This window comes from Pempheris klunzingeri, chromosome 22 (assembly GCF_042242105.1).
Source record: "Pempheris klunzingeri isolate RE-2024b chromosome 22, fPemKlu1.hap1, whole genome shotgun sequence".
NCBI lineage: Eukaryota > Metazoa > Chordata > Actinopteri > Acropomatiformes > Pempheridae > Pempheris > Pempheris klunzingeri.
Window position 1 is genome coordinate 12,843,251 of NC_092033.1, and position 25,012 is coordinate 12,868,262.

General features: G+C 40.5%; 1 protein-coding gene across 2 annotated transcripts in view; it reads left to right on the forward strand.

Moving 5' to 3' along the window:
- The window catches only part of syt1a (synaptotagmin Ia), a 152,874-nt gene that overhangs the window by 124,807 nt on the left and 3,055 nt on the right, over positions 1-25,012 (forward strand). The window contains exons 6-10 of one of the 2 annotated variants that reach the window (XM_070853811.1): positions 2,161-2,286; positions 7,972-8,139; positions 9,277-9,444; positions 13,868-13,985; positions 22,841-22,974. In XM_070853811.1, coding sequence (XP_070709912.1) covers positions 2,161-2,286; positions 7,972-8,139; positions 9,277-9,444; positions 13,868-13,985; positions 22,841-22,974 — 714 coding nt within the window. The remainder of the gene's footprint in view (positions 1-2,160; positions 2,287-7,971; positions 8,140-9,276; positions 9,445-13,867; positions 13,986-22,840; positions 22,975-25,012) is intronic. The other variant, XM_070853812.1, reaches the window with a different exon arrangement.

Consider the following 25,012-nt stretch of genomic DNA (forward strand, 5'->3'; position numbering starts at 1 on the left):
CAAATGGAGTTAGCACACTAATTGCACTAGCAGAGCGTCATTATGCTGCCATCCTCAGTGGAAAGATGTACAAAATGTGTTTAATTTGCCGCAACACCTCTGCTATCAGAGGTGGATCCGAATCGTAGACAGAAAGCACTGACAATGTTTTCATACTTCATTTGACTTACTTAATGTAGGAGACAGCATAAATTAAGACTAAAATGTTAAAGACTCATTTATGTTTTATGCAAGAAATAATTTGGGGAGCTTTAACAACCAGTGAGGTCAATCAGATAGCTGCAGTACACCAGATCACTTAGCTTGTTAGAGGAGAGGATTTATCATTAATTTCCAATATTCTGACTGTCTTTGAACTGTCTAAGTTTTACTCTCAAATAGCCATTAATCAAAATAAAAGACATCATTTGTGGGTCAACCTGATAACTAAACTCTGAGATAGGTGAATCTGCCACTTCCAAGGCAAGCGGTCATTTCTCCCGGTGTGCCCAGACTCTGGTGTGTTAATTCCTGTGTGTGGTTGTTTTAATTTGTGTTTCTTCCTTCTATGTCCTCCTTATCTGTGTTGTGTCTGATGACTGTTCGGGATGGTCACTGGCGGTAGGTTCCCAATTGCTGTTGGATCTTCTTAAGCCTGCTGCTCTGATGTTTTTTTGTAGCCTCTTGACAACAACTTACTCCCGTAGAACCAAATATATGTAACTATGCATACAGTACATGTATATCTACTGTATATATGTGTGTACAACCTGCATATGCACATATATATGTATGAAAGAAACACTGGGTGCGCACTGACAAGGTTGAACCATGCTGATTTTTGTGCCAAGCTAAAGTCTCCGGCCTTTTGATTCTTTAATTTACATTTCAAACGAGTGGCGGCGAGCAAACGTAGAATGATTGAGAGGCTCTACAAGTAAATGTTCTTTTGAAAGTGTTGATGAAAAGGAAGCTTTTGACGTACAGTAGCATTTGCATTCACAGCTGTCAACCCAGATGAAACAGTTCACACCTTTCCTGGAGCACAGATGCATAAAAGTTGGATTAACCTTATAAGATCACATTAAATGCACCTTTGATAAGTTGAGGGATTTTATCTCCTCAACCATTTTGCCTGCTCCACGTTTACCTCTTTTATGTGCCAAAGAAAGCCTAAAGACCACTCAATTTGGATTTGCTCCCAAAAGGCGGAGACCAAGTGGCTCAGCGGAGAATTTTAAAACCAATCAGTGTTGTTCAGCCTTTTGCTTTCACATGAGCAACTTGACAAACTAATAGGAGCAGGCCCAGATGTACATTACAACCCCTTTTACCAACACCTACCCACCCACCGCTGGCATGATGCTTCTAGCTACCATCGGCGTAGGGGACAACATAAAGGCTTTAGGGGTTATGATGGCAATGTGACTGTATGTCTGAGGGTGTAACCAGACTTGGGAATGGGGAATCACACGAGAGCACCGGTTTGTACAACAGAGAATGCTCTGCATGCCTAACGAAAGAGACATCTTGGAAGGCAACTTTTGACGCTGAATGAATGACCTTGACAACGAGCCTTTGCCTCTTCAATCGCATGTTGGTCTTATAACAAACTCCTCCACCCCCACCCCTCCCTGCCCCCCACCTGCCACCCTTACCTCAGTGCCAGGCTAGCGACAGGGCAACTTCACTTCTCACTCTCTCACCACTTCAGACACTTCCCAGTTGATATGTGTTTTTGCCAGAGACTTGATCTGCCTGAAATAACATCAAGGGAATTGTCTTACTGTGATCTTTTCCGGAAGCATCTCTCTCTCCTTCTTTCTGTCCTCTCGCTACGTCTCTCCACACCCCCCTCCCCTTCTTCCTCTAATGCCTGCCCATTGCTCTCATCTCTGGCGCCATCATTTGATCTTTCCTCCCTTTAGACAGAAACACCCAGAGATTGATAGGAAAGCATCATCAGGGGACCAGGCCCGGGGCTTTAGTGCATCACAGAGCATGTCCTGGTGTTAACTGCTATGGTGTTTTAGTGCTTGCTTCCCTCGTTTTCCCCCTTACACAAGTGGCAGCTTTTACAGGAGTAGGTCCACTGGCAGGACCTGGGCGGGGAACGGCTGGCTGGGTGCTAGCACCAGCGACAAACAGGCGACACTGACTCTTGGTGGGTGTCTCCTTCAGGCCTTGAAGGATGAGGAGGATGCGGAGACAGGGCTGACTGAAACGGAGAAAGAGGCTGAGCCCAAGGAGGACCAGAAACTGGGCAAATTACAATACTCGCTGGATTACAATTTCACAGAGAATACGGTAAGGATCTGTTCTCCGAATCTCTCTCTGTGTGTCGTTGTTGCGAAAGGTCCTCCTTCGTAAGTATGGTCCCACTCAACCTCTGAGGTGGTCCAACTTTTCATCTCTCCAGAGATTAAACAGGACCCCCCCAGGTTTTGCACAACATTCTCCCTTTGTTGCATTACCACTGCTGTAAACAAAGTTTGGTCATTGAAGCTTGAGAGCAATCTCACAGGGATATCATGGCGGTTACGTTTGTGCATTCGCCACTGAGCCTTGTAAAAGATGCAGTACACTGTTGGGATTTAGTTTGCCTATGAATTTGTTTCTTTCTTTCTACTTGATTGAAAACAACCCCTGCAGATACCCATCTGCTTTATTTTCTCAGGCGACTGAGCTTTAAAAAGCAGAATGAGGAAGCACATCAGCTTCATGGCGCCAGATGTTGTGTGACAGATAATAGATGCGGTGCGTGAACACGGCGCTGTCCCTCACTGGGCTACCTAACTCCCCATTATAAGCAGAACTGACAGCCTGAGATGAGGCAGTAACACTCACCACTCCTATACACACCGAGTCACATGCTAGCAGAGGTACCTCTCCCTATCAACGCTAAACAATTACTTTAATTGGTACAAAAATGCTCTCATGCAGGTTGTCTCCCCTTCACTGGTCAGTGACAAACACATACATAGGTTCAATAATGAGAGTCAATAATGATGCTAATAAAATTCACCACCATTAGTGTTCAGTCAACCAGACCCTTATTTCTTTTAGAGAAAAATTGACCAAGTATTGAGTCTTGTCATAAAAAGTAATATTGTGTGGACAATCTTTCACCGAGTTGATCTGTCATGTAGTGGGAGGCGGTGACAGGTCCCTCTATGAGGTTTTTGATTACAATGGTAATAAGCTTCACAGCGGAGCAAAAGTGTAATGAATGGATGACAGTTTTCACACTTTGTGACAGTGACCTCAGAGAAGCCGGGCTCGGATCATTGCCAGCTGCCTCTGAAGTTAAAGAAGCTCACGGCGGACAGACTTAAAAACTCAAGGAGGCAGCCATTGGTCTGACCCAAATTTAGCTCAGTGACGGACACAGTCCAGAGGCACAGTGGCCTTCAGGATATGTTTTTTATATTCATCTTCAGGCTTTGAGGCCCATGCAATCAATGTGAACACCTCAGAAAAGGACATACACAGAGGAGAACTGGCACAGGTGATTGGTTTAATGCCTTGGCTGTCATTTCCTTTATAAAGTGGAAGGCTGTGTGTGAAATTTCCGTTATTACTGAATAGAACAGGTCTTAAAGAGAGGGTATGTCAGGGAATATTTGACCACCATTGAAGCATGAAGATGGTACTTTTTAGTGTTACCCTTACTTTTTGATGAGACGAAATTTCATTGTCCAAACAAACCGATCTGAACTACCCTTCAGGGTGAAGTCGCAACAGTCAAAACCAGGCGAGTATCCCTAGAAATCACATTGATGTTGGAGCATTCTACAGCGCACGATTTAAGGCTGGATTATACTTGAAATGAAATATTTAGTGTGTTGTCCGACCATATCTAAAGTGTTTATATCTTTTCCAGAAGGATACTCTCAAAGGCAGGGCAGAAAGTCGATCATCATAAAGACGGCAGCCTCCTTGAAGGCATTTGTGGTGTGTCACAGAAGTAGGTGTGTGAAGAATGAAAAAGATGTTCAGCAAGTGCAAACCCTTCCTATTTTGCATACTTTCCCACCTCCTTAGGTCAATCGCTGCGTGAAGTGAGCATGATTGTCAGATTCGGAGAGGTACAAACATGCAATCGGTCAAACGGTGATTGACACTGACACTGACAATTCAACAAGCACTTTGAAGCACACTGATATTATTAATCCGCAATATTCAGAGCCAATTCAGGAAATAGTTTGCCCTTTATATGTAGAACTAAATGATATATTTCCTGTCATTGAATTTGATGCGCAGGGCACATATCCAACTAGATCTTACATTGATACATCGAACGTTAAGGGAGAGAGCATTCTGTGTCTTGTTTACATGTCCCAAATGTTCTGTTTAAGTAGAGGTGATTGTGGACCTCTGGAAACTGTGAGACTTTTGGTGAGATTTGAAAAGAAATGTCACCAGTGAGCTACTATAGCTCAGCGCTATATATTTTTCGTACCGATTTGTCTTAAAAATTAGAAAGTCTGACTCGTTTAAGTTCTTAGTAAATAATACTTTGTGTGGATTGCAAAAGAGAAAATGTCTGTCTATAAATGTTCCACCCTCACAGGAAACAGGCGGAAACACTGGTTTGTGTGTGTACAGAGACTGAGGCAAAGAGATCAGGCTGAGTGGGAAAGACATGCAGATTAATGTCAGGTCCTTGTGGCAATGAGTCTCAGCTTTGTTTCTGTCTGTTAACCACCACAAATGGCCGCTGCCCCTGGTGTCGATGATTCTGGGTTTATACACTAATGAGACGAAAGGTTTTGTAAAAGATCCAAATCACTCAGGGAGTGACGACGCAGCTACATCAGGCAAATACTCGGCAAATGAACCAAAAAGAGCCCTCTCAGCACAGCAGGAAGGGAATTATAATGTCATTCCTACTTTCAACATCATTACCATTTTCATTGCTTTTTTGCAGGTCGAGAACAGGCCTGTTGCACAGTGTCCAGTTAGAGTATGTGAATTTTAAACTCATTATTAAGAGGGTATGAATTTCAAAATATTCCTATTGTTTCTTATTTATTTATTTATTTATTTTATAATTTCTCCTAGACAGTTCATTTCTAAAATAACCCCCCTGGCTTTTCCTGACTAATATTATTAGTCAGGAAAAGGACTGATGGGCTTTTTTGGAAGTGTTTATCTGTGTGTGTGGGCAGGTCACAGCAGAGCCATGATGCATTGGGACAAAGCTCTCCCAGATAAGCTGCCAAGGGCTGAATCACCATCCTGTGACCATTCTGTTCAGCGTGCAGCTCACTAGACTGAAGAGTAACACACAAGGGGTTAATACCAGCAGCCCTCTGTTGTGATAGGGCCCCAGTCCTTAGTTAAACAGAAACACCCACACAGATGTGCAAACACTAAACCGCAGCTGTTTTATTTTAGTGTTTTTACTCTCAAAGGTGTGGTTGTGTGGTTGGATAGTTAATAGTCAAGTGTTCACTATAGTTAGAATGAGATAGTAGATGAGATAGTAGAGTTTTTCTCCTTTCTGCATCACCTTGCCAGCCAGCAGTTTTTATTATTTTAGCCTTGTTATTGAAAAATCAAGTTTTATCTACTTTGTTATAGAGTGTGGCCCAGATTCCTTGGGTTTTAGACTGTCAAGCAGTTTGGAGACGTCCCTTTGGCTCACAGAATGTGTGTGTGGTATTTTTCACTGTATTTGACATTTTATGTTTTAAATGATTAATTGAAAAAACAGTTGATAATTTAATGGATATAAATGATTGGTAGTTGCAGCCCTGGCTATTATATGTAAAGTACCCACAGTGCATACAAGACATAAAATAGCTCAAATGAAATGGTAGCTGCTGAAAAATGACCATGTAACACCAACTGAAGGGGTTTTTTTTTCCAAGAGATAAATCACTTCTTTCAGAATTTTACTTTAACTTAGTGTGCCCAACATATTTTGGGAGTTTGTGTTGTGAACATCGGCCATAGTGTCATACAGCATGAAGAAAGATGCAATTAGGTGAAACAGTAAAGTACATATCAACATTTCCAACCACTTCCTGCTCTTATCTCTCTTCTAAAGCAACAGTGCCTCTCTCAGCAGAGATGGTGTGACATGCTGTGTTTGCCACAGACTGTGCCGATGGATGGGTGGAAATCAGAAGGACAGCATGGGAGGATGAATTGCTGCACTCAGAATCCAAGTGTCACTTTATTGCACTACAGTGCAAAACATGGTTACATTTAGGTTCAGGTAAATGACAGCTGGAATAATCATGGGCCTTTTATTTACCTTCTGAGGTGTGTAACTATTTCACAGTGAGTGATCCTGATAAGCCACATGCAGATGTGTAATTATAGAAGTTATATTTATGTCAGAGTGGCCCACTGAAATCAAAATCTTGTGTCAGCGTAGACTGTTTTCAAGGTAATGTCAAGAAAATGTTGTGCATAACATGGGGAGCTGTTAATTAATCGAGGATACTCCATATTTTCCATGATGTTCTCGTCTTGTCTTCGTTGTTGTTATGTGTGATGTTTGTGTGTGTGTGTACAGTATACATGTGTCTATCTGTGGTACATTTACAGACTGATGACACTTTACTGTCAAAACTCCATTTCATGAAGGTTTTTACCAACTGGAATCTCACCACCATCCAATGCAGATCTGTTACATTTAGGACTACTGAGACATACAAATGTTTTTAATGACCTGACTGAAACTAGACAATTGGGACGTGTGTTGATACAGAAATAAAGTAAACACACTTTAACAGCCAAAAACCATCACAACCTTGATTTATACTATATAGCATTGCAAACCCATGTAAAGTACATTTAGCTCATTGTGCTTGTTAAGGTGAGAGCTCTGTAGGCAGAAATAATCTTATTAGTCAAATTAAACAGAAACGCGTGAAAAGGTAATAGCTAGACTATTTAAAGCTGAAACATTGGCTGGAGGCCAATAAAGAAATAAAGATGGAATGATGATGTTTGTTCATCCATTCAGACCTGTCAGCTAGCTTTCGTATTCTGTAAATACATGTAGCTGTATAGCTTTTGTCATGCTGAATGAACACGGACAAGAAGCCCTCAAAGTGCTCTGGATGATATCTCCTTGAAAACTAAGCTAACTCCATCTGCTAATGAAGGCCATGTGATACAATGGGAAGCTCTGTCAGTGGACTCCGAGTTGGGATTGTTTTGTCAAACAACAGTTTCCAAAGTCAGGAATACATTTTGTACATGGACTTTTTCTTTATTTACCTCCTCATATCCCCTTAACTTTTTGCCTCAATGCCACACTCAAGGAAAACATATATATCAGTGAAAAGTCAAAATGTATTTTCCATCACGGTAGTTATTTAACATAGTGAGGTTATTATTTCCTCCTTCTTTATTTACCACTGTGTCACTAGTAGCACCACACAGTAGACGGATGCAGCTCGTGACAGCTGTAGAGCTCCATGGCTGAGTGCCCTGTTCAGCCCCCAGATTGCTGCTTGATGGCTTTCTGATAGGAAGTTGATTGACTGACTAGCTCGGCCTCCTGAGAGGCCTTTGAGTTAGAGACTCTGACTGGCAGGTCAATCAGCCTCCCAGGCCCCCCATTTTGGTTATCAATTATCGGCCTTATGTGAAGAGAAACAGCCCTTTCATTCCTACTCTGACACATCCTGACCTTTACGATCTCCTTCGTTGCTGTGAGGCTCTGCCCACATAACCTTCAAATACTAGTGCCATATCACAAAAAAATGACATTTCATCATCTTTAAGCCACGATTATAAAGGAGCAATTGCTAGTAATATCAAAAGACAAGACATGTGACTAAAAAATCCAATGTTCTTCAGTGGCTGAGAGCAATGATGTATGAAATGTATGAAATATTTCTGGATATTTCTATTCTGGATATTGTATCTTTTCTCTGTAAGGATGTTGGTGAGATGAAGGTGCAAGTTGTGATCATTTGGACTAGCGGACTTCTCTCACTTTTCTACCCTTTCATCTTCCTCTTTTAGCTCATGGTGGGGATCATACAGGCCGCAGAGCTGCCTGCTATGGACATGGGCGGCACATCTGACCCATACGTAAAGGTCTACCTGCTGCCTGACAAGAAGAAGAAGTTTGAGACCAAGGTCCACAGGAAGACCCTCAATCCTGTCTTCAATGAGCAGTTCACCTTCAAGGTACATCTTCCACTTCCACACCTTCCAATCTCAAAAGCATTTGCTCATTTCAGGCTCTTTCGTGTGGCTGGAGATCTTTTGGTTCCACTGACAATCTGATTTGCATGCAGCCATGAATGCTGGAAAGGTGTGGAGACAGCAACCAGCTGGCACATTAACAAGCTCCTGACAGAATATCTCTCACAAACACAGTTGCACTCAAGCACACACACACACTCAGTGAGGCTCAATGTGATTGGGATTAACACAGGCAGATGCACCGCTACACCCTGGCCTTGCCTCGGCCATAATGGATGCGTGGCTGTTGCTCAGCAGTGGGGAAAGTTTTGTTATTCACTCGACAGTGAAGAGCGCAGGTGTTTGGTGTAAGTTAAGCATAATGTGATGTGATATCCATCTCAATACATGGTTTATTTGTGCGTGTGTGTGGTTTTTATAGTACTTAATTCCAAATCTATGATAAAAACAGGACAGGTGATTTACAAGTACTGTCAAGGAAAAGAGATGATTTTGTGAGATAATGTCAAGGACAAACCCGGGAGTCTTATCTTTTCCTTTTTTTGTCTTCTGACAAGCTATTTCCATTTAATACATTTTGTCTCAAAACTGAAGGCAATCAGCGATCACAAGTACTGGCACAAGTACTGTGCAAGCACCTGCCTTTTACCCATCCCAGATTGTCGGCGCGATAACGCCGTCAGCAGGGGCTGACCAACCACCAACTCCAGAAACACACACGACTCTACTTGGCATGCAATTGACTTTAGAGACATCACAAACTTTTGTATGGAAGTCCAGGACTTCCATACACTCGTGTTCATACGAAATGTAAGAATATGTTCAACAAAACTTTTGGAATACCTTTAAATATTATACAGTCCTATACAACAATAGCACAACGAGTGGCTTCAAAAAGAGTTGAATAACACAGCAACATCTTCAACACCTCTCCTGCCAGCTGTTTGGACTGGAGTCAGTCAGTACAGCTGTGTTTATTCCAGTCCTGTCAAGAAAATGTACTCAGGCTTTTCTTTGAATGAGGAAGAGTGGACCATGAAGTAGTGCCTCTTTATTGAGACTGTATACTGTACCTGTTTTGAGCCCTTTTTGATCTGTTAATGTTGTCACCCTCCTCAGGTCCCCTACGTAGAGCTCGGTGGAAAGACACTGATAATGACGGTGTACGATTTCGACCGCTTCTCCAAACATGATGCCATCGGCGACATCAAGGTGCCCATGAACAAGGTGGACTTCAGCCACGTAACAGAGGAATGGCGGGATCTGCAGAGCGCTGAGAAGGAGGAGGTAAGACTTATGAAGCCTTTGTAGACTGACACTCACGCCAAAAGTTCAATCACTCTCTTGTAAAAGGGGAATGAGTAGGTTTAAATTCATTTCGCGACAACTGTCTCTGTGTCAGGGCTCAGATTTGTACCTCTGGTAACAGCTGTTTTAATAAGAAGAGTATTTTTATCGGTGCTTACATAAGTCATATCACAATGATTGTTTTTCTGTGTTCAGCAAGCCATGTGCTCCAACCACAAATGTGGCGCCGTGGCTGAAGTAATCCATCTCCCCTGGAAATGTCACTTAATCAGATGTCTACACTTCCCCTTCAATTAATAGGAGTGTGACTTTCCAGGCAACAGTTCAGGAGATTCAATTTTCATGGTAAATGTCATGGCATATAGCACATGTTGCCAGGGGAACCTCATTTTTAGCATTAAGGTGGTTTGATTTAAAGGTTAATTATAACAGCGTTGAATGGCTGGTGGTGTTGCTTGAGTTGAAGGGCATCACTATACTTCCTTTTGTTTGGTCGCACAGCTGCACTGGACAATTTTACGCAAGTCTTGAGACACTGGAGTGATGCTTTGCACTGGTTAAACTCTGTAGAGAGCTTGGAAATTGTTAGCTTTCCACCTTCTAACTGATGAGACGTATTGAAATATTTTAGTGTTATATTTATTACTTGAATGTTGATGCAATACATATCTACTAAATCTCTACTAAAGCTATCATTCTCGGGCAAGTGAGTGTGTGCAGCATTGGAAGGACTTGTTACAATAACAGCTTTTTTGAACAATGTACAATGACAGGAATGTCAATGTGTCAAGTGTCTGCAAAACTGCAAGCTGATGCTTTGTTTTCTGTGGCCTAATGCATCAGGTCCTTCTCCTGTTCACACAGATTTCCAGCCGACTTGGTCCATGACGGACCAATCACAAAAGTTTAATTCACGTTCAGCGCTATGTCACACGTTATGTTGCTGTTTGGTTGTAGGTCTATTCACTTCCACTGGTGTGAACACCTCTTGGAATTAAAAAAATGAAGGAACATGTTCAGACTAATACACATTTGTGAATTGCTCTGATAGTACCTATTTGTACCTATTGATGATTGCAGACAAAACTTGATTATTTTTTAAGTCTCAAGGTTTAAAAAACCTTGACATCTTGGTCAATGCACTTTTGTTAATGTTGCTTGTAACTCCCCCTAAAACCACAAATCGTCATTTGTACTTGTCTAATATCCATTGTGGCTACTTACACCCAGGTGTATGTTGGAAAGAAGATATTTTGTGTTTAATGTACACTTTTATATTTATAGTTCATGTATTACTTTAACCAAAACTATGATCTTTTCCTAAAGCTAACCAAGTAGTTTTGGTGCCTAAACCCCACCTGGGTGCAAATAGACACTCTGTTAAGACTTACTATTAGAATATTTCTTAAAGCTGAGTTATAGAACAGATGTGGACATGTGCCTGTTGGTGATGATAATGATGAAATGTTGATGTCTCCCTCGGATTAACCTGCACCGGATGACGGAGCCCTGCAGTTGTGCCTAAATACCAAACCCGACTTATTCATTTAGTGGCAGCTGATGATAAGCGTTCATTTATCAGCTCTTATTTCAAACCCAGACTGGCTAGAATATTAATTTGACACTAGATGGAGCAGTTGTTTTGATACAATGCATACAATTAGACCAACACCAATTGTACTTATTATAATGTGCATCTCCGGGGCTTTTTTTTTCCACTTCTTTTTTCACTAAAGTGAAGTAAAATGGCAATTCAGTCAGATTTTTAGTTTTATATGGAGATTCCATTAAGTGAGTCAGTATCACGAAATGTTGTCTTAATAAATGAAAGGAGAGATTATGTCAAATGTTCTGCATGAGCACTCTAGTCTGATATCTACCAGAATAATCAATCAATCTGAAACTTAAAATCAGTATAAAGAACTCACAAGATAAATTTAAGTGGTTGTAAGGAAATAACAAAAAGCATACATACCTATTTTGGGGGCATTTGGTAGAGAGTCAGCAGGAGGAAACACTGATGGGATAAGTCATTCGGGCACCTCGAAAATCCATATTTCTCATACTGTTTCTAGTTTTCTTCTGATTCTTTGTAAACTCTACATTTTCAAGTCTCTCGAAGTATTCAAATGAAAATGTCTGAGGAGGAAAAGTCACTGTGCAGCTGAGCTGTTCAGAACCCACAGATATGTATAAGATGTGATCGGGGTAACAAATAGAGACCTTCATTTGTTTTTAAGAGGTTGAGAGCCACTGGTTCTGAGCATATGTAAATCAAAGAAAGCCCTGTAAGAGCTCAGTATAAGAGTCCAGATTCCCAAAGAAAGAGCAGCTCTGTCAGGTATAAATCCTCTAACAATGACTTCAGTCAAAAGGCAGCAGGATGAATAAAATTTGAGATTTGATACTCCACCTATGCAAGGGTACCGCAGTCCACTTTATTTTTAAGGTCAAATATGAAGTACTGGATCTCTGAGAACGCCCTTTAAGTTTAAAAGGTAGCTGTTGGCCTTTTACAGTTCATAGAAAATGTTAACGTCTGGTCACTGCTCTTGACAAGCATAATTAACTGCCGCTCCTTCTCCCGCTGGCCTCCAGGGGAGAGTGTATTTGTGGTGATTAGAAACAGGCCCATGTCACACACCTTAGCTATTGGTTTTGTTGTGCAACTGCTGGTCAGGACTGCGGCTCTTTTACAGTCCAAAACACACCTCAAACATTTTCAGCACACTGATTCTGCATGAGGAAGTGGCTTTGATTGGAGCTTGATGAAAGACTCCTGAAATAAAACAGAGGTCGATATTCAGGTCCAGTTTGCCTCCGATTCATAATCTCCATTCAAGACGGCCACATGTAAAGCAGATGTGACCTGAGAGAGAGCTATTGACTTTGGCTGCGCTTTGTGTTGATAAGGGATACGGCAAGAATAAGAATTGCTCTCAGTTCAGTGTGTGATAATGAGGCTGTGTTGTGATGGTGATCTGTGTGAAACAATGCGGCGACTGAAGTCAGTACTTTTCCAGCGAAGTGATGAGTGACAGACAAAAGTGGGAGCCGAAAGCATTCAAACCAAAACAAGAGACCAAATTAATAGCAGAAGATTGAAAACAAGCAAGAAGTTGTTGTGCGATGGCTACGACTCTGAAGCTATGAGAAGTGGTGTGATACGAACGAAGCATCATATATGACAGATTTTGTATTTTTTGGCACGCAGCAAGAGACACTTGCTATAAGCTTAATTCATGTCTTTTGTAATCTAACTGTCTCACTTTTCTACCTGATTCTAATATTGATTGTGAAATCTTTTTGATTTAAACACTGATATAGTATACTGATATACTGATATAGAAAGAGTCCAGTACTCTTCCATATGCAGTACTCTAATTGTAGTATAACAACAGAGATTCTTTCTTCAGTAAAAATGTGAGTCATAGTAACAGAGCATTGTGCTTTTTGGGATTTTTTTTCCTGTACTTCAGTATTTTGAAATTATTTTTCCAGCAGACAGCTGGCTCACAGGATGACTAACCTCCTTAACAGCAGACCGGTTTGAATGTACAATATATTTGTAAATATTTGTGTATGCATATTTGTCTCCAAAAGAATGTCTTTTTCTTTTTTATTGTGATCTGCATATGTTCTTGGCAGTTGCTATGATGTAAATAAACACACGTCATAATAACTGCTTAGAAAAGACTCACACTGTTCAGTATTTGTGGCTTATTTCATAACAAGAGCACAGCTGGTTTTCTTGGATATATATTTGTAGAGTTTCTGTTGAAAAAGAACAAAGATCACTACTAGTGATGGTAACATATTTTATCTTGAATTCCACTCTCCAGAATTCCTCCCAAACAAACATTTCTTCTACTGCAGTTTGTGTAATAAGTTGTAGAAGCAAGAGAAATGCCATTAATGTCACTAAATCACAATTCCAAATATTATATATTTTTCCATACTAGCCACTGAATTATGTATGTTGATCTTTCCATGCACCAGAAAGCACTTTGCATAAAAATCCATGCACTTAAAGCAATTAATTACTGTAAACAACTCAGTAACACACTGTCTGTCAGTGCATTGTAACCTTTAATACCATTCAACTTTGGCTTTTCATAAAGACACATGGTTGCAGCTTTCGTCATTAAAAACTCTCCTTTCTGTTTGTGGACAGTAGAACCAAATGAACATGGACACATTCAACATGTAAAAATCAGAGCTTCAGATTTGGTGGACTGAACAATTCCTAATGTGCTTTGGAGGGAAATTTACGAGCTGTTTTTCTCCCCTCGTTTAGCCTCTCAGTGAGCATCTGCTGTGAGCATGTGATGCAGTAAATTTGGATTTAGTAGATGTTGTTAAAGCTTTTCTCACCTCTGCAATGTCTCTGCCCGTCCAACAGCAAGAGAAGCTGGGTGATATCTGCTTCTCTCTGCGGTACGTTCCCACTGCTGGCAAGCTGACCGTGGTCATCCTCGAGGCCAAAAACCTGAAGAAAATGGATGTGGGAGGCTTGTCAGGTGAGGAGAATTGTAATAGTGTGTGTGTGTCCGCTGACTTTCCCTCTGACAGGCCCTTTGTCTGTAATTATACATGCACTGCAGCACACACTACGCCTCTCCTACAAGACTCTTTTTTTTTTAACAACCACCCAAGCACATCACCGGTCACATTTGTCAAAGATAAAAGATGACTTTGAATGAGCTCCTTCTGAAAAGTTTGTACAAATCTTCAGATCCTGAGCATCCTTAGACCTAACGTTGTGTAAAAGAAATACATGCAATCACTAGTGACTGTACCATGCACTATTGAAGGCAACATGTTGAGAAAAGAATGCACAAGGACAAAGAAAGAAACATATTCCTGCTGTGGTGTACCTCCACCAATAAACCCATGTAGGATTAAGATCAATAGATGACATTTATCACAATACAGTCTGAATAGCAGGTCTGATGTCATGGTAACAGAATGTACCACTTGTTAAGGCAGAAGAGGGGTGGAAATCCCTGTACATGCAACAGCCTCTGGTTTATTACTGGAACATACATAAACATCACAGACTATCTGTTTCCATCAATAAAGGAGGAGCTGACGCTTCATTAATGGACAAGAAAAGCTTGGTAAATCTCCATCACAGATGCAGAATCCACTGTTGTCTTATTCCTGTTTTCCCTCATAAAAGTTTTAGTGTTGTACTGTGAGGAATCTTGTGTGGTAAAACTGTGTATTTCCTGTCAGTCAGTAATGTGGGCAAAGGTTCATAGCAGAGTCAGCTGTGTGCACATCACAGCTTTAAATGCAGTCATACCTTAATCGCGCTATAATTATTATACAAGCACTCAAAAGCATACATATCACAATTAGACCTCAAAACCGAGTCTGCTGAAAGGTATCTTCAGTTCCAATGTAAGTGTTTTCTCAGGAATTTTGCTCCTGTCGGGGTCTACTTTTATTTCTCTTTATCTTATATCACATTAACTTTAATATCTTTTAGGTTTTTGGGGTGGATTTTATGAATTAAACGGCCGAGTATGATCGTGAGTTCCGGGGTGTGATGTTGGTGTGATGATGAGAAATGTGATGAAATCTTTGGTCGTCAATCAAAAACATTGAGGTCATACTATGAGACAAGTCCATCAATACCTGATTCAGAGCATCCGCCTCCAAAGACAGGATAAGCCAGACTTCTGAAGGAGTCCAAAATGTAGATGGAAAATGCCACAATGTGACCGCTGCTACAACCAACCCATCATAAAAGGACATGAAATGATGTAGAATACGTGTTCCTGCTAAAAGCACAATGACTTCAAACTCACTTTTCATTTTGCTTCCTTTCATTTTTACTTCACAGTTTCCTCCTCTTCCATCATTGAGGTTTTTCGATGTGTAAAGAAGCCAGTGCTAAAGTCAGAGCTTCTTTATTGTTTTTCTACACTTTCAGAAAATTGGAGCGACGCAGGTTGAAGATTGACCCGTTATACGGCTATGCCCGACATGCACACACTCAGAGATACAAACACAAAATCACACAATAAGCTGCCCCCTTCTCCTCTTCTCCTTTGACTTTCTTCAGTGGTTTCATTTTAAATTCCCCTGTGTGCACTTCACTCCCGCCCTGACGCTTTCTGCCGCAATTACCATACACCTGGGTCCACTTGCATTCTGCCTGACAGCCCAGTCTCTCCATTTAAGCCTAAACATCCTGCAGTACAGTTACACAGCGCACATTAAAAGCTCAGAGCTCCCTTTCATCTATCAGACCAGCGCAAGCAGCCATTTGGCAGAAAAAAAAACCCTCCCCCGCTGCCATTTTATGCTTCTGGCATTAGCTCTCACCTGTGGCCATTTGCATTGTGGGATTGTCAACAATTTGAGTTGTCAGCCACATCGAGTAGCCAGTATGAAAAGGGTGTGAATCTGTTCACTTTGAAGGCCAGGTTTCTCTCTTACAGAGAAGCGAAATAGCAGGGAAGCCAGACAGTTTGACACCACATACTGTATGTCACATTTAATTGGAGCATGTTTTATCAGTGTGCACTAGTCTGTAGGTTTCGGGGTGAATTATCACCGTACAGTAATAGCACAGTACACGTTTATAATTACACACGACCAGAATATACTCTAAGTTGCAGTTTGAGTCTCGATTTTGGTTAGTTGCGGCTGCTTTTCTGGTCTGGGAAAAGGCTTAAAAGTGCAGCAGATGGATGAAATAATGGTCAGGTCTGTAATAACAATAATTAGCCTCCATCCACGGGGCGGCTCTGCCAGAGCTTAAGAAGGAGGACAAGTAATTGATGGCCTGGGATCAGCCTTCTCCTCTATTGTCATGCTGTTTACCATGCCTAATTATGGCTCACAGAGGAAGATGTGGGTATTATCATTAACCAATGTATAATCAGAAATAATTCTTTTGATTGGCTCCTCATGAAACATCCCTCCAGATCTACCTCAGTGGTGTGTCTTCTACAAAAACAGATTTTTGAAATAATAGCTTCAAATAGCTGACCATTGTCGCTCTTTGGAATTGTCGCTAGTTAAGCGCGTTGATGCTCCGAGCACCATGCTCTTTAGCTGTCGTCTCAAAATAATCCTAGCCTCATTGCAGACAAGTTACTCCTCTTTCTGCTTTAGCCGAATGTTTAGTAACAATACATATCCATTATGTTGAGTTGTAGGCAATCAGATTTCAAAGAATCTTAGAGCTGCAGTGGGTGTGGGCAAAACAGACTATAGACCAGAAAGTGAGTTATAAAAGCTAGTAATCAAATCTTTGAGCTTCCTGCAGATGTATTGTGGAATTTTGTGCTGAGGGGGAGTAAAAATGTCACTTATTGTCTATTTAAAATGGTGCTTTTACAGTATTTCAAGTGACTTCAGTGTAACCCTGACATGGTCATCATCAAAGGTGAGTCAGACTAAGAAGTGTCATGGACGCAAAGGCAAAGTGTCTGGAAGCAACCTAGAATGAGGATATGTGGGTTTATAGGAGTAGTGGCAGCAAAAGTGTTTTGTCCCCTCTTTGTACCTCTGGAGGCTGTGAGGCGGCAAACAGCCAGGTAATGGCCCACAGTGAAGAAGGTTATCAAAGCACATAGGAGCCGTGTCAGCAGTTAATGAAGCCACACTGCCCCGACCTGGTTCTCTAGCTCACCATCAAGCCTCTCGGCTGGAGTGTTTATTTGTTTTGTGACTGGCTGTTTCTGGCTGTCTGGCCTGATACACTTTTTCTGTTCAGTCAGTAAAGCAACAGGCCAGAGGAAGCATTAAGATGATGAACAGGCCCTGAGGGGGTAAAGCGATTTCAAATTGATTACTGAATACAAAATGTATTTTGTCAACATCTATTTCTTTAGTGAGTTTAGCTTTAATGGATACAAATTCCAAAGATGTAGATGATAAGAAGCAGATGAGTTACAGGAAGATTTCTAAGCTTTAAGACAATTAAGATTCTCATTGTACAAACAAAGACTGCAACATGATATCGCAAAGATCTCAGATTTTGTGGGGGCGTTCTATGTGAGTGGGCGCCACGGAGAAAAGTTTCACTGTAAATGTCCCTGTTTGTGTGGTGTGTGTTTCACTCGCCGCTGAGTTGAGTGTGTAAAACTAAACCGACAGTCACCCCTGGGTGCACCCACCATGGCAAATCCAAAATGATGGGAGGAAAGCTAAGATGACAGCCAGGCTATATTTAACCGCCCTTGTATTGGTGTTCATTTGGCACAACTCTGCCAGCGGCCACACTCGACGAACGTGGAAACATTTGAGGAAGAAACAAATTCTTTATTGGTGTTGTATGTCCGTGCACGTAATGTAGTTTAGAAGCATCAACTGCGAGAGGCACAACCCTCCCCAAGATAATCCAAGTGAGTCACAGCTGCCAATTAGCTTGAAATACAAACTGTAAGTAACCACTTTAAAGTGAGACAGTTTTAGGAGCTCTACTAGTAACTGAGCTCTGCAGCTGATTTTGCACAGAGCTCATCACTTCAGAAACCCGCCTCGAGCCTCCTGGGGGAAATGTATGGACCGCTGATAGTGCATCGCCTCATAAAACTATGGCCAAGATCCAGGACTCAGATGAGTAACCTGGATAGCGAAGGCGAGCCTCTGTGCTGTACACATATGTGAGGAAGCGCTCTTGCATCAGGAGCGCTGGCATTCATCCATGAAATGGGAGAGATTACACTCGTCTGGGATAAGACGGTAAAATGGGCCGGATATGAGGTACGGCGAATCTCCCAAAACTCAATAATGCCAAACTCTCGTCTGCTGCCCAGTAAGATAAGAGGCATCTGGATAGCAGTGATGTGGCGCCACAGGTGTTTTCTTTTTTCCAACCTGAGAAAGGGTTATCTGGCATAATCCCATTCAGCTGTTTTATCGTTACCAGTTACCAATATGAGAGGATACATGACATTGTGGTGATATTTCAGCATGTAGAGCTGAAGGCAATGATTGATATCATTGCACAGTTGCGGTGCTAAACCCTTCCAAAGAACTGATTGTAAAAAATATAGTTTAGCAACCACTACAAGGCACGGTAGGCCTTGAAGTCTACAAGTTAACGTTTGTTTTTCACCTTTCCAAAACCGGAAATACAAAGTTTGAATTATTATCTTATTTTATATTATTATTATAATCAATAATTAGCATGCCTAGCCTACAAGCTACTAACTACAGTGGTAACCTGGTGTTACCTCCATGGTCTTGAGTTAGCAAACTATTAACTAACCACATTATTTTGTGGAGTCCTTATTTGATTTGCAAACCCTAGCTTATGTTACATGAGATAACATTATCTTGTGTTGGTTAATCCTCACACTAAGGCTTTTCTCTTGTAGCATTAAAGATAAGAGGCTACTGTTTGAAAATATGGGGGAAAAAATTCTTTTTCAATCATTTTTTCTTCTTATCATTCTTATACTACTATGACTTACTAGCTCTTCCGTGTCATATAAGACAAAGGCTGCTTCTTTGTTTCCATGTCCCCTTCATGGATCATCCACTACTGAGGATGCCGACGTTTTACCAAGTGACATGTAGCTTTAGCCCCAGTAAACATGATGTCATGTATCAAATGCTTATTTAAGATCCCTTTTTAAGATTCCCATTTTAATATCAGCCTTAAAAAAATCAGGCAAAGGTAAGCTTGTCTCAAACATTACCACGAATTTCAGGTGGTAAATCGGCCACTGTTATCATTGTAAACAGTACATGTGACATTCAAGAATGGAAAGCTTGACAGGCATAACAACAGTAACTGAGAGCGGCCAGGTTCAGCGTGCACTGGGTCATCTCGGCTTCATATACAAACATAAAATGTGACTGCGATTCCAATTTTGAAATGGTTTTTTAATGTTGTCTTTTGTTACCCAATTCAACAAGCACAGATCTCACAGATCCCTTTTCTAGACCCTCTTTGCCCTTCGCTCTTTCTCAGCTTTTGTTCTTGGCTGTCTTCAGACCTCTGTGAACTTGATGTGACAGAGGTTTGCCTACGCAAGATTACTTTGAAATAAGCAGAAAAAGAACTGTGAAGTTTCTGTGAGCAATGACAACCACCCGAGGCTGATTAAAGAAAACCTACAGAAACTTCACTCATCTAGATAACCGTAAGTGGGTAAATGTGGTGTAATTTTTTCATCTGAGACACTGATTTGCAGGATAAAAGCAGCGTATAAAGGGCTCATACTGCTGTTTGAAACATACTAGATGAGGCTGGAGAAATTCCTCATTTAGATACGGGACGTATTCTATTCTTATACAAAATGAAGACACACACATAACCGTCATTCACTGTTTTTCTCATCTCAGCACTTCAGCTCTTCTCAGCAGGAGAGTAATAATGGACACCCACTCCATTAGGAGCCTGTTACCTTTCCACTCATGTCTCTGCCATCTATTTATTCATTCTGTTTTTTTCCCCCCTTACTCGGTTTGTGTGGTTTTCTCTCTATATTCATATCACATGTCCTGAATAAGCCCACCAGTCTGCAGACGGGTCCATATTCCCCTAAATTGGATAAAAGATTAAGGGACCTAAGATCATTCAGTGTTTGCTATTGCTAGAAATCCCACAATTTTGCAGCTGAAAACAGATATTTTTTAGTGCAGCCCACACATGAAAAAATATTAAATGTAATGAAGACTTTATGCATATGGGATCCAGAAATAAAGCCAGATTATCAGAGCAAACTGTGTTTCAGCAACTAATTATAGGCTCTTACTCATTCTGACGCACACCTGAGGGTGAGTAGTTCGGGGGACGCTGTCAGCCTCAGACAAGGGACTACCTCATTAGCATCTCTGAGATTATTGTTATTTGTTTTTGTCTTTCCACAGCAGCATGCTGTCTTAAAAGATTAAGTGGTCTGACAGAAAGTGGTTTTTGTCATAAATGTGGGCTGAGATCAGAGATTATTAAGCGTCATTATGTAGCATTCGCATGTGAAGTCAGAATCTTCAACTAGGTGACATTTTTCACATTGCAAACCATAAAGTTTCATGTTGTATGTTAATTCATTGATTTATATTCATTTATAATGAGAGATTTGCTTTCAAGATTCTATTTACTTTTATAATATCGTAAATTTTCTCTAAAGAGATATCAGTCTGTCCCCAAAAATTGATATACACTGTACTTACGGTCTCCTAAAAGAAGTGAATATACCTGCTGAGATCATTATTTCTTCAGGGAAATGGGTACACATTTGTGCTTCAGCAGAGAAGGTGGGAGTTTTTCTGGTCACTTCAGCACAGTCAGTAGTTTTCTTTTAGGCAGCATGTAGTGACCTTTAGGAGAACTGCAGCTTAAGGCACTTCCACACTTCTTATGTATCCAAGAAACCAGGAGATTGGGCAATGAATTTACCTCCACTGTAGTGTAATTACTGTAAAGCTGCATTTACATGGAGCAGGAATCTTTGTCAATAGCATATACATTTGTAAAAACACAAATACAAACCTGATTAGACATGTCCTTGGCCAAGAAATAGGCCTTCTCAGTTAGTGTCTTTGTTACAGAAACCTAGTTCCTTGTATACATGAAGAAATCAGACTGCTGCATAATGTAACCTGTAGCCAAGTTCCATGTATTGTGGGTGTTTGTAATAAATAAGGACCAACCAACTACAACAATAGATTGTATTCAGTGAGGACAGATGTGAGTGAACAAGAGCAGAGCATATTCTTCATTCTTCTTTGTTCCTCATCCAGTCATAGTCATTAATGAATATTCATGAATCACTTAGATCCTTTTTTTTGCCACTGATAATCACAATGAAACTTATTCCATTCTACGGCTGCCCATATTTTGGACTCATTAGGAACAGCCTCACCTATTCCATTTAATGGGCCAATACAAGCCAAAAAACATGGCGTTTATTTCACAGTTTGAAAAGGCAATTGTTTCCTGTCCGCTTGTCCATCTTCCTCTCCAATTAAGTGATGACAAGTTGAAGATTGTAAACAAATCAGGAGGACTAGCGCCACGTCATAAACAAAAGCAATGGGTGGTTTGCTGTTTTCAGACACACACTCTACCTGATTGCTGGAGGGTGGATGAGGACGAACGAAGCAGACCACTTTGGTGCCACTTGAGATGGCATTCGGACAGATGAAAATTAGGCTCTTGAATGGGGAAGGTTAACTGAGTGATGTAAACTCTCATGGCCATGCTTTGTAACCACAGCCCATCACATCATCAGAGATGATGGGAATGGAGGTTTGAAGGTTTGTTCACAGCTACAGCAATCAATTTTTTCATATCAGCAATGGATCAAATTTAGCTTGTGGTGTCGATCTCAAAGAGAATTATAACATAACTCTGCCGTTTCCCTCAGCTCTACCAAGGTTTTTTAGCACATTGTGTTGGTTTAACCCTTCAGAGTCTGGGCTAAAACGGTGTTTTTTACTACTTTTCATTTTACCTTTGTGTTTCCCATTAAAACTGCTTAGCTTGCCTTTCTTTGTGTCTTTCTTTTCAGCACAACCTCACCTATGTGATTCTACAAGTATTTATTTATTTTGACATAATATATGGACACACTGTATGTGAAAGTGCAAAAGAAACACAAAATCCGAGTAGGAACTAGTTGGATCTTTGGAGGAGCGGGGGTCTGCGCGGACACCTCCTCTCGTTCGTCTTCACGCGCAGCATCCACTTCATCCTCTGAAAGGAGTCTTCCTCAGAATCAGAACGTTCTTCCCCAGATTCAGCATCTTCTAACTTGTAGAAGAGCTGTAGTGTGCGACTTCAGCTCTTCATAACTTTAGTCTTCATAGGTCGATCGACAAAATTCAAACACTTGCGACATGTGACTTTGACGCCGTGTGGCGGTCCTAGACTCCGAAGGGTTAATGGCCTGCAACGTCCCTGTTTTGGCTCAGGATCTCATCTTTGTTGTTTTCAGACACAGTTGGCAGCAAAAAGCTCTGATGAATACACAGTGCGATACCTGCCCAGCACCAAATGGCAGTTAGACATTGTTAGCAATGTTAGATAGTAGTGGAGCATTCAGTAGCTCAAGAGCCAGATATTGCCCTCAGTGATTGCTTGGTGGAGACCAACAGCAGAGCTAAAACAAGAGTGAAAATTGGACTTCCATGCATCAGGTGACCAGAGACATGACATCAAATGAATGCTAATATTGCTGCGTATCAGCTGGATGTGTAAACTGTTTGTTAGACGTTCACCATATCTACTTAATAAAATTATGTTATGTCAATCATGAGTTTACAGCTTGTCCTTTTGCCCCTAAGTAGTCAAAAGACCAGTTAATGCAGGATTAAATCTTATTATCTGTTAAAAGACAGACAAATAGCTTTAAAATGTTGATGTATAAGATCTCATTCTTTAACTTTTACTCTGCAGATCCATATGTGAAGATCCACCTGATGCAAAATGGCAAGAGGCTGAAGAAGAAGAAGACGACAATCAAGAAGAACACCCTCAACCCTTACTACAACGAGTCCTTTAGCTTTGAAGTCCCATTTGAACAAATCCAGGTACACTCTCATCCATTTACAGAACCTGGGAGTTTATGAAATATCCATTCTCAAAACCCTGAAGTTTCTAAAAGGTAATTTGCTATACTGTAGGTACAAATTGCACTGTAAGAACCAGAAAAACCTTTGTTGCGTACAAACAATTGATAAGTGGAAGCTCATTTACCAAATATTCACTTTAGAGGCTTTTCATCATAACAGTATAATCAAAGGCACTTCAGTTTAAATCAGCCTTGGTTTTGTAATTTGACAAGCCCATTGCTCAGTTGATGATATTCTCTGCACTTGTTATTGCCTGCAGCATGTATCTCGGTGCTATTTCTTAGATGTCTTACAACAAATGCCATTCGAATCATGATTTAACTGTACAAAGCAACAGCTGCAGTAAAAGACAAAAAGAAGCAAAACATGACTCTTTTTCCAGAACATTATGAAGGAAAAGGATAAATATTTCACGAACTGTGCCAGAAAGAGTGAACAACATTATCTCTTCAGGCAAGACAGTAATTGAGTCAAATTGATTTGAACGCTCACAAATCATGGGTTTGGGTCCATGAGCCTCAGATTCAATTTAAACTGTGTTGATCCCAATCAACCCCATCCAAATCAAGCCCTTATTTAGTGCTGCTGATACCAGTATGTTGGCCAAATTTACATTTCTTATCTCATCAAGAGCCAGGTTGATCATTAAATAATTGTAAGTACCACTGATTGAATCATAAACTTGCCATTGATTATGCGTATTGAACGCTCTCCTGACAGCCATGATAACATTAAAAACAGCTTAAACAGCTGAAAGGACCTAATTTGACTGTGACCAATTGGTCCAATGCCAACTAGGCTCCTTTAAGAGGTTGTTGTAAATGTTAAACTAATGGATTGTTTAAACACATCATCAGTGACAGCTCTTTAGGCCTCTGGCTGTATTGCCTTTGATTTTAAATAAAAGAGCTTAGAGTTGTGGTGATTTTTAATTACCGGGTAATTTCCACAATATCACCTCTGTCTGATGTTGCAGGGAACGCAAATACAGTTTAACCTGTTAATGAATTCCTCGGCCTGATTTTATTCCCATCCTGTTAACATTTACAACAGACTGCTTAAAGAAAACTGCAAATGTACCGCTTTTATCTGCGGAGGTGTGGCGAGTTGACATTAGTCTCGACCTTGGGATTATTTCTGTAATTAATTAATTGTCTCAGAGATTGTGCAGGAGTTGCAACAGTGCTTTTAAATAGTCGATTTCCTAAGGTTTGTTTTTTAATTGAGGTACTCCTACATCTTCCTCAGTACACACACAATTAGGCTTACAGCCCTTCGTAAAACTATTTACATCCGTTTGATTTAATCTAGAGGCTCATACATACTAACTTTACCCCGATAATGGCAAATGTAGACTGTGAAACTTTGTCTCTCCCGGTTTATTTCTCCTGTCATAGATGACAAAACTATGAAACCTGAAATTAATCACTAATCTTGGCAAAACACTGCATATTTTATGCACAAAGCCAATTCACAGTGCTTAAATAATGCATAAAATGCATTACATAAAGAACACAGTACCTATGAGACAGTACCTAAAATATTCATCAAAGGCACGAACTAAAAGTTTGAAATCAAATTCTATGAGAAATTAAAAACTGAAAATGAAATAGGATGGAGTTAAGAATCTAAGTGCAAAGTGAATACTGGTGAGATTTAAGATTTAATATTCTGATTAACATTAAGCAACACAATTCTGGCCCATCCTGATTTTAATGGAAGTCAGAGAAAGTTTTATATCTTAACAAAATTCTGACAAATTTTGTTTTGGTTTCAATATAATATAGAATTGAAAGGTGTATTGTTGAGATGAGAGCATTGACATCAATGTCACATCTGTGCTTTAAATACAGAGCTGGTGTCAGGACTTTAGTCTGGTCTAGCATACAGACTAGAAGCAAGGGGAAACAGCTATTTAACATATTGGATCTCTGTTGTGTCATTTGTTCACACACAAAAATGTAAAAACAACAATTTTAGGTTCTATTGGAAGTTA